The sequence below is a fragment of the Cyprinodon variegatus genome, unplaced genomic scaffold, assembly GCF_000732505.1.
Source record: "Cyprinodon variegatus isolate N-32 unplaced genomic scaffold, C_variegatus-1.0 Scaffold25, whole genome shotgun sequence".
NCBI lineage: Eukaryota > Metazoa > Chordata > Actinopteri > Cyprinodontiformes > Cyprinodontidae > Cyprinodon > Cyprinodon variegatus.
The window spans coordinates 734,804-744,749 of NW_015150478.1; the positions used below are offsets into that span (position 1 = coordinate 734,804).

Genomic DNA, 9,946 nt, shown 5'->3' on the forward strand with positions numbered 1-9,946 from the left:
AAAGGTTGGCATGATGCATACTGTTCTCCAGTTTTGCTATAGTGGCATTTGAGAGAGTGGGGAGGAGGGGGGCAAATTTGTAACGCAGCGTGTACAGTAGCTGTAGTCTGTTCCACCAACGCTGCATTTAGATTCCTGGGGGTGTAGCTACGGTATATGGCTCTCACATGACCTCACTGCCGGCTCCCAGCCAATAGGGTGCCGATGTGAGCGTGACATCAAAAGGCGCGTGCGTTAGCTGGTGTATATCCGCGTGCATTCAATCCCTCCCTCCCCCCTCCTACTTGCAAAGCAGGAGCTCCTGTCTCTCTCCCTCCCTCTCTCTCTCTTTCTCTAGTGTACAGGCGCAGTGTGCAGCTTCCCTCTGCACTGAATGAACTAGATTTCCCCCGGCCACGTAAGAAGCACAGCGGTACCACGGGAGAGAGGATGTCCTGCTGAATCAAAGGGATTGGCCTGGGAAAGACGGCCGTCCCTTCCTTTCTTCCACAAGCTTTTGCAGCAGCAGACACAGCCGACGAAGCGGCGAGTTTCTTCCACTGGATAAGTTCAAGCGGAGGATAGAGAACGGCTAGCACACAAAGAGCGTCAGCAGTCTCTCCGGATGGGGCTCTCTCCTTATGACAATCACCGTGCATGGATATGATCCCTGGGAAAAAGGCCGTGCACTGATCCGGTACTCGTTAGCAAAGGAAGCTAACTAGTTAGCTCTGCACCTGCTAAGCAAACCCCCTCCTCCTAACGAATTTCTGTAGCTATTATTAGCTCAGAAACTTAATTTGTTTGGCTTGTTTATTCTATATATGCGACTGCAAGCCGTGTCCTGTACATTGTTTCCGTTTTACGAAACGTGTCTTAGCAATTCACCGGCGAGATAAGCTAGCGGAGCGTAGACCTAGCAACCGTTGATTAATTTTAAAAGCTAACTTTTGGTAGCCTTTGTTGCAGCTTTTGTCTCGCATCCACGTTAATGAAACTGCACTTCGTTGGCCTCAGGCAGGTATTTAACACGGATTTCATTTCATGAATGTATGATAAAAGGGAACAAATGAGCAGTAGAATTTTTTTTGAGTACATTTTTTGTTTGCCTGTTGACACAAAACCAAAGCACGATACTATAAATTAATTTTTTCCTTTTTTTCATATTATATACGTTAGGTAAGCATATATTTTTTTTAAGTATCAAGGTATTAGTGGTGTTTAAAACAAGGCAGAGGTGGAAAAAAGGGAGAAAACTTCGATATTTTTGTGAGAGATTTCGCACTTATTCCTCATGAACATACAGAGGTCAAATCCAATCAACATTTCACGTTATGGGAGATCGCGACACAAATCGCACGATTTTGAAGAATTGTCTTGCTTAAGGACTACAGAGTCGAACCAGAGTTTCAGCCCGAACCTCGGCTCCCCTAGCCCGCCGGAGACCCCGGACTCCTCGCACTGCATCTCCCGCATCGGGGACTACCTTTTGTTGGAGCCGCTGGAGGGGGACCACGTTTTCAGAGCCGCCCACCTGCACAGCGGGGACGAGCTCGTATGTAAGGTGAGCAGCTTCCCCTAAAAAGCAACCCTTATGCTTATTTTTATTGCTTCAAACAATCTATTTTAAATTGAGTTTTGTTTCAGATTTTGCACATTCTCCTGCAGAAATGCAGATTTGGATTTTTTTCTTCTAGGATGCATATTGCACGAAATCCTGCCACCTCAACTTTTAAATTATTGCTTACATGGTAAATAGAGAGCTGGCAGCCCAGCCTGATGGAAAAAGTGAATGGAGTGAGCTGTGTGGTTTGGATTGCATGATGTAACGTTGACAAAGGAGTGAGTAACCGCTCGCACACACTCCTGTTAGTGCCATTCTGGTTTACCCGTGGCTTCTCCATTCACAGCACAATGCTGTAATCAGTATACCCTGGAGTAGCTGTTTGGCACGCCAATGTTGTTGTGCTCATTCTGCACAAAATTCTTATAAGAGCTTTTGTTTTTTACAATTCTTTCACGTTTGCAAAGATCAGGCAATTTCTTTTTTTGTTTCTCCCTCAGTGGTGAACAGTAGGTCAATTAATGAAAAAGCAGATTGGTTTTCCTCTTCGTTAGATGCTTAATGCATAATGAAGACGTACAAAATATGTACTTATTGCTCTTTTTTTTAGTCTAATGAAAATTTTGCTTAGGCACATGTGCTTTGATGCATACATGGTAATAATCGTGTACTTCTTTAATGCTCTGTTAGACTCTAAACCAGTAAGATGGGGGAAAAGAAGGCCAAATTTGCTGATCAGACTTGATCTAGTTCTGATCTGTTCATCTGTTTGTAGGTCTTGTTAACTTTCCATGTTCTGGCTGCTGTTGTGGTGTTTTCCCCAGCCAGTGACCGATCTTACAATAAACAATAACCCTTTCTTACCTCATTTATTGACTTCACCATACTCCTGATTGTTATATCCGCAGCTCTTGTCCCTCGGCAGCTTTTAAACCTAAAACTGCCCTGTTCAGGATGATTAATAGAAACAATAGTGACATCCACCCTTGGACCCATAAAGCATGACATATCCAGTAACCTGCCCCTTTGACTCATGATAATGTTTTCTCTGCCATGAAAAATGAGTGACCTTTGGCTCTGGTTATGAGGTAACCTGTGTTTGTCCTCATCAGCTTGGTGCTGACCTCAATACAGCACCAATCAATCCCTCACTTCCCGGATTCATCAGTTAGGTCAAGCTTGAAGGCTGGGTACTATCGTTGGACCCGCAGGGTGTATTTTGTATTGAGTGCAAGCAGTGGTGCCTTCTCACCTGAACTGGTTGTACTGAAAGTCAATCGGGGGTTGCTATGGAAACAAATAAGACACTGCAACCCCAGGCAGCAGCACAGTACCATGTAGTATTATGCTTTCAGTTTAGCCTTCCTATTTGCAAAAGAATATACAAGAACAAGTGTGATACTAAGTTAAAGCTGAAATGACTCTTTATCTGTGTGTCACTTAATTTATTAGCTAAAGTAAAAACAAACTTTCCTGTCACATTTGTAGGTTTTTGACATTGGCCGATACCAGGAGTCGCTGGCGGCCTACTTTGCCCTGGGCCAGCATGAGCACATCAACCAAATCCTGGAGATTTTGCTCGGAGAGACGCGAGCTTACGTGTTCTTCGACAGGAGCCACGGAGACATGCACTCTTTTGTTCGCACCTGCAAGAAGCTGCGGGAAGACGAGGCCGCGCGGCTCTTCTATCAGATAGCTTCAGCCGTGGCACATTGCCATGACAACGGACTGGTCCTCCGTGACCTCAAACTGAGGAAGTTTGTCTTCAAAAACGAGGACAGGTGAGCTTCAGCAAACCTTCAGTGTCTTTACTAACTGAGTATTGTGGCTTTCTTTTTTTTCCATCAAAGCAGCTCTCATGGTGAGAATACAGCTGCCTGTTATGTCACATCTTGACTTTAACAGCGGATGGTGTAAGCTGAGTCAAAGCAAGACTGGCATGGTTATCCTAAACGCATCTGCCCCAGTTTTTTCTGTGCATGCGGTTTATCTGTGGAAATGTCCCATGTTCTTTGTATAAACAGATGAAATGCGTGAGAGCTAGCATGCAATCATTGACTTTACTGAAGGCCTGCACTAACATTAGATGGGAAAAAACGCAGTCGGATAAGCTGCTTGGTAAAGCTTTTAGGTGGCAGACGATCAATCAAAGGGAGACTCCAAACTACTGTAATAACCCCAGCCTGACAATCACACTTGCAGAGTACAGATTCTGACACCTTCTGGCAGCTATCACTAACTACAAAAAAGGCATCAGTTGCTACAGCAACCCAATAGCAAATTATTACTTTCATTATAGGAAAGAACAATAGTTACAAATGACCATCTAGAGTTGATGCTTCACACTATAACTATATCAAGCCTACTAATTTGGTTAATCCTTTTAGCCCCTGGCATACTCTGCTCGTTGGCATCAGAATGCAGGTTGTCATTCTTTGGCACGTACTGTGGAAAAAGAAGTTGAGCTGCTTCACATACTTAGTGCAGGTCCAGTGGCCTTCTTAGGTCCACGACTGAGACCATGTTAAATGATTGATGTTGTGGTCTTTTATGAGCGGTCTCTCAGGCCAGAGTAAGGATGAATATAAGGCTGAGATGTTATTAACAAAATAGGAGCCTCAGGAAAACTGCCAAGAAGGATCATTACGGTATCCTATACAAAATAATGTCCAATATATTGTAGTTTATAAAATTCTTTTAGTGTAAAATTTTACTTTAAAAAACAATAAAATGCATCTACTGTTACTTTTTGCAAGAAAAATTAGAAATTGTACTACAATCAAGTTATTTTGTAAATAATTGATTATTTATAATCATTAACCAGATTATACAGACTGAGCATGCCATTTGCCGAAATAAAACCCATTCAAAGTCATAATTAAGCCAAACTGTAGAAAACAAATACACAAAATATTTGTATTTAAAGTGAAAACCTTTTCTTTTCTTTTTTTTTTTGTAATATGCTATATCCAAGACTGTTTGGGATAGTTTTAGCTTCGCTTTGTTCAAATAGTAATACTTAAAAATCTATAAAGCAACTTTTGCTATCAGGCTATTAATCTGCTAATTAGATTAAAGCCGTTCTATGTGAAGTAGCCTTAGTTCAGCCAGCTGGCATGCAGTTTGGAACAAAGTGTTTTTTACGCTTGGCTTCATGTTTGATTGAACTCGGATATGGTTCAGTGACTTATGTGGGTTTCATCTTTCATACTGTGCATTTAAGCCTTTGAAAACACAATATTTCCTGTTCTTAAAATGAGCATGAAGCAGTTCAGTAAAACATAAATCTAAATATAAGTAGGAATTGGTTTGTGGCTCTGGGTAATAGCAAAGAGGCATATTTGAGTGCTTTGCTCTACATAATAATGGTTACATCATTGCCATTGATCAAGCACTAATATTGAATGGATTTGTCACTTTTTTTATTTTACCACTAAGCTGGTGTTGCTTGCTCCCCCATTTGATTAAGTGATATTTATGAATAACAGATGTTTGGAGAGGAATATTTTAGCCATGTTAGGCATCAATTACAATCAAGGTCAGGGAAGAAGTAAAAAAACAAGTTTTATGTGGAGGAATTTTAATAAGCTTTCAAAACCTTTTTTTTTTTAAGTGAGCTTTAAATTTGTATTCCTCTGCTGTTTTATCTTACAGTTTTGTGTTTCTGTGGTTAAAATGCTTTAGATTGATGGCATTCTTTTTGTTTCTCCTCTGGTTGCAGAAGCCTTGTTAAACTGGAGAGCCTTGAGGACTCTTATATCCTAGCAGGTCTTGATGATTCCCTGTCGGACAAACACGGCTGTCCAGCCTACGTCAGTCCGGAGATCCTCAACGCCAACGGCAGCTATTCGGGCAAGGCGGCGGATGTTTGGAGTCTCGGCGTCATGCTTTACACCATCCTGGTTGGGCGCTACCCTTTCCACGACGTAGAGCCAGGATCTCTGTTCAGCAAAATCCGCAGGGGCCACTTTAACATCCCTGAGACGCTGACTCCAAAGGCTAAGTGCTTGATCCGCTCTATATTACGTCGGGAGCCAGCGGAGCGCCTGACCTCTCGGGAGATCCTGGAGCACCCTTGGTTCACTTCCTCTGGAATGATGGGCGGGTTTCAGGTGCACAGTAGAGGGGAGAGGGAGCAGGAGCAGATGGTGCCCGAGGTGAACATGGAGGAGGAGCTGGAGCTGTTTAGCTGAACTACCAACAAGCACAAAAAGGATGACACCGCCACGATCTGCTTGCCACGGTATCAGCAGAGCCAAAAAAAAAGAAAAAAACTGTAGTTTAGAGATAAATAGATGAATTTGTCACTCATAGATAAGGTGTTTCCATCCTGTTTTCCTTTTTTCCACCACTTCATGGAAAACCTTGAGCCTGGCATGACAAATGGCATCTATAGATTATCTGGCAAGGCACTCCTCAGTGGGGGATATTGCTGCCAGACATGCAAGTTGCAAAACAGTGTAGCAATTTTTTTTTTTCCTGTGCATTTTGGTTTAATGTGGTGCTCATACGAAGTTGATGCATTCACCATTTTTGACACTATTAAGGCATGAAGGGACATATGAAGGCGGTAAACCAAGGACAACCATATGTAACAGACTGCAGCACCACACTTTTTCTTACAGATTTTGCTTCTTTTTTTTTTTCCGGGTTTCCATGGCGATAACGGTAACGCCACAGACCCCAAGTTGGAAAGAGCAACCACATGTTCTGTTAAGCTGATACAACTGGCTTGGGACCACTAGGAAACAGAACCTCTTCGTCTTTTTATCATCATTACTTTAAAGAAGAAGAAAAAATGTCCGACCTCAGTTTTGTTAGTTTTAGCGTATCTCCATTTTGCAATACTGACAACTCAGACCGTCACTAAAACTCCTTGGTGGCCTTTTTTCAGTTATAACTCTCCTTAAGCCTCGATTATGCTTTGATTTTCGCTATGTCATCAGCTACCGCTTTTGTTTCTAAGCTATTCTAATCTGCTCCTGCTGCTTTAATATCTCCTTGAAGCCTTTCATCCATTTTCTATGTAATCATCCCAACATGGCATCAAGCACTTGGTGTGTTAGGTTAACAAACACTTCCACCTCCTTAAAATTAGCTTCCTTTTATTTAAATTTCAGTTGTACAAGCGATAACGTAATGTTTTATTTAAATTGTAACAGCTATAAGAATATATATAAATGAATAAAAATATATATTTAAAAACTACATAGCAGGGTATTTCTTTACTAAGAGATTCCTTTTCATGTATGATGTAGGCAATATTTTGACACAGGACAGGTGTGAAGAGAAAACTGTCTAAGGTTTTAGAGAAACAAAACGCCATCTATGCCAGTATTCCTGTGCCCCCAACAGGCCATGCCACCCAGTCTCTCCCTCATTTCTGTTTGGAAGATTTAGAAAATAATAAAATAAAAAGATGTGGGATATTCAGTAGTGGTATTGCTATTCCATGTTCACTCCATGACCTCATGTTAGTTTTCCTACTACCTGTGTAGGTTCTGTGAAAGGATCAGATTGGGTAGCAATGGACATGTTTTGTCGTATCTCAATGTTACTTGAATAAATCTTTCTTTTTTTTTTAACCTAGTCAGTGGCATGTGCTCCATGAATGCTATAGCCTGCCTAGTGAGGGCAAGGGTGGGTTGGGGATAGGAGGATACTTTTTTGGTTTTCTTTTCAAGAAAAGCTATTAAACAAGGAAAAATCTTAATTTACTACCTTTTTGAGTTTCTTTCCAGTTCAAATACGGCTATAACTTCCCTTGTTTCTGTAGACTGAGCTACCTTTTATTTAAGTTGGTGCTGATATGGTGCTAATGTTTAGTTTTTGTTTTGCTCCTTGGCGGGTGGGTGGTGCATGGTGGGATATCTGCCTCAGATGTTCAGATTGTATTGTAACAGATTCTGGTGTTTTGTCCAAATTTATTCAGTAAATAAATTGTGAAATGAAGTTTGACATATTGTATTTCTTTCTACAAACAAACATTTTTTATTCCTGGAATGTGGGTTCCTAAATATGCTCCCAGTCACCTTTTTATTTGACAGCTGCTGAGTTTATATCAAAGCTGTTTAGAGAATTAACTTTTCAAGCATTTTGGCAGTTTCCTCCTTGTAATGTTAATCAAATTTACTCTACAATTCCCCCCCGATGGTATTACATGGGTAAAAAATGTCTTATTTGGCTTGCTATTTAGTCTAAGACTGCTATCCCCCCTCCTAAAAACAACAGGTTCCACCAAAGGCATCTCTCTTAAACCTCCTCTCAGTATGTCCAGTTTTGTCTTGTTTGTATGCTCTTAGTTTTTATTATTTTTAAAGCTGCGTTGATTTCATAAAGAATTTCTGGTGAAATGTGGATATGGACTGTGAAGAAAAGCAGACTTCGATAGAACTCCTCAAAATCTCAAAATCTTCCTCGTCTACCACTCTGCGCTTGAATTTTTCATAAGGGTCAGTATTTTCTTCCATCGGAGTTGTGCAAATCTAGTTTAAAACCTGCAGAAAACCAAAATTTATTACATTTTGTTGTGCTAACTACTTTTGGCGAAAGATGTAGATTTTTCTCTCTTATGCCTTTAGATATTAACGGGCTGGTTTTGCGACCACTCTAATAATGAAACATGTAAGTATTGATTTGTCGGAATGCTTCCCCTTAAGACTTAGATATACTAAGTTATCAAGAGGCAGCTCAATAATTAGTATTAGCTAAGACCAAAGATGCACTCAACTTTTTAAAACTTTTTTAAAAATTATTTGGAAAATGTATTCTCTTATGCATAATACAACTTCAGGAATATGCAAAGCCTCAATCTCTTTCTAAGGAAAGCTTTGAAGACCAAAGAGGTTTGAGCTGCTTAGCGATGCGCTGGGCTGCAGGGGTCTGTCATGGTGGAGCCACAAGAGAACGATCAGACAGGACAGTGTTACCCTGCTCTGTGTGAGCAAGCATTTATATAAAGTGGGGCTGACAGGGTAGTCCTCCCACATGTCCTTTCAAGTTCTCCAAGTGATTGCAACCTAATTTAGAAGCAAGATGTACTTTTTTTTTTTAGGGGACAGTGCCAAGCTGGACTTGAGATAAAATATTTAGACCACACAGCAGCTTTTAGATTCAGTTTGAAGTGCAGAATTAAACATTTTAGGGATGCCATCCAGAGGTGTGTTGGCTTTACTGAAAATAATTACTGGACTATAAAATGGGTAATAAAGTGGGAATTTTCCCTGCCGGATTTCCAACTGTTGTTAAATCGTGACCAGATTGGGGGGGAAAAAAAAGATTTGCTTTGAGTTTGAGGTTGATGGTGTAATCAGAGGTTAAAAAAAATGGTGGTGATTAATTGAAAATAAGCTATATTCTGTTTGTAGTTCAGTGTTCCCCAACTTCCCATTCAGAAATGGAAAAGAATGCTCACAGGAGTTGGAAATCTGTAATCAAATCACAATTTACTCTCCAATGCGTTTGACACATTGAAAGCCGAAATATGAACTATTAGTCTGATGTTTGGACTCATCAGATGGGAAGTCTATTTTGGGATCTAACAAAAAAGTTGATGCTCTGTTATTGCCTCCCTTTATATCTTCGTTCTGGTTTTCATACAGAACAGCAATAATTTCACACAGTCATTGATCTCTGATGCTCTTTATCAACATAGAAATATTTTTACATTAAAAACTTGAAAAGGCTGCTGAATGAGGGCTCAGCAAACTGCAAGAGCCTGAACTAATGTAGTATATAGTGTACTAGCCTGACCTCTAGTGGCACAATAAAAACACTGAAGAAAGCCATATTTCTCTTATTTTAGCAAAAGGTTTTTATAAGAACAAAGGATTAGATGGTAGGCTTATAAAGTGAATGTACAGGAAATAAGTTTATATTCAAATAATCCATCATTACATAATGAATAGCTAAAAGTAAAGCATTTGATTTATATTCAGGCATGATTATTTCTACTTTGACATCATGACTGTCCTTAAATATTAGCTTTTTTTCAAACATTTGCAATATTTTAGGAACAATAATTGTTCATTCAAATTAAGCCTTCCATTTTTTATCACTTAGAAGCATCAGATTTGCAAAATAAATTTAAAAGGCTTTCTGTGAATTTGGGTTCATAACTATTTAGTAACATAATTAGTAAATATAGTCCACTTGTGTATATTTTATCTCGCCAGTGGAAAACAGCAGTGGACAAACATGATGACCGTGGAAAAGAGAAAACGGATCAGAGATGGTCAAAACAGGGTAAGCTTGTAAAGAGACACAGTCTTCCACTTCAACTGATGGGGAGTGACGAGTGCTGAATAGAGACAGCTTCTCCAGAGAAGCTGCAGAAGTTCACAGCTACGGTTGGAGAATCCTGTCACATGAAAACTATTAGTTATGCACCTCACATGTCCTTCC

General features: G+C 40.2%; 1 protein-coding gene across 1 annotated transcript; it reads left to right on the forward strand.

The window, feature by feature from the left end:
* The first annotated feature begins 346 nt into the window (after positions 1–346).
* On the forward strand, positions 347–5,835 carry trib2 (tribbles pseudokinase 2). Its single transcript, XM_015394866.1, has 3 exons — positions 347–1,543; positions 3,032–3,324; positions 5,265–5,835. The coding sequence occupies exons 1-3, from the start codon at positions 1,274–1,276 to the stop codon at positions 5,734–5,736; spliced, it is 1,035 nt and encodes a 344-aa protein (XP_015250352.1). The 5' UTR covers positions 347–1,273; the 3' UTR covers positions 5,737–5,835.
* Positions 5,836–9,946: the final 4,111 nt, after the last annotated feature.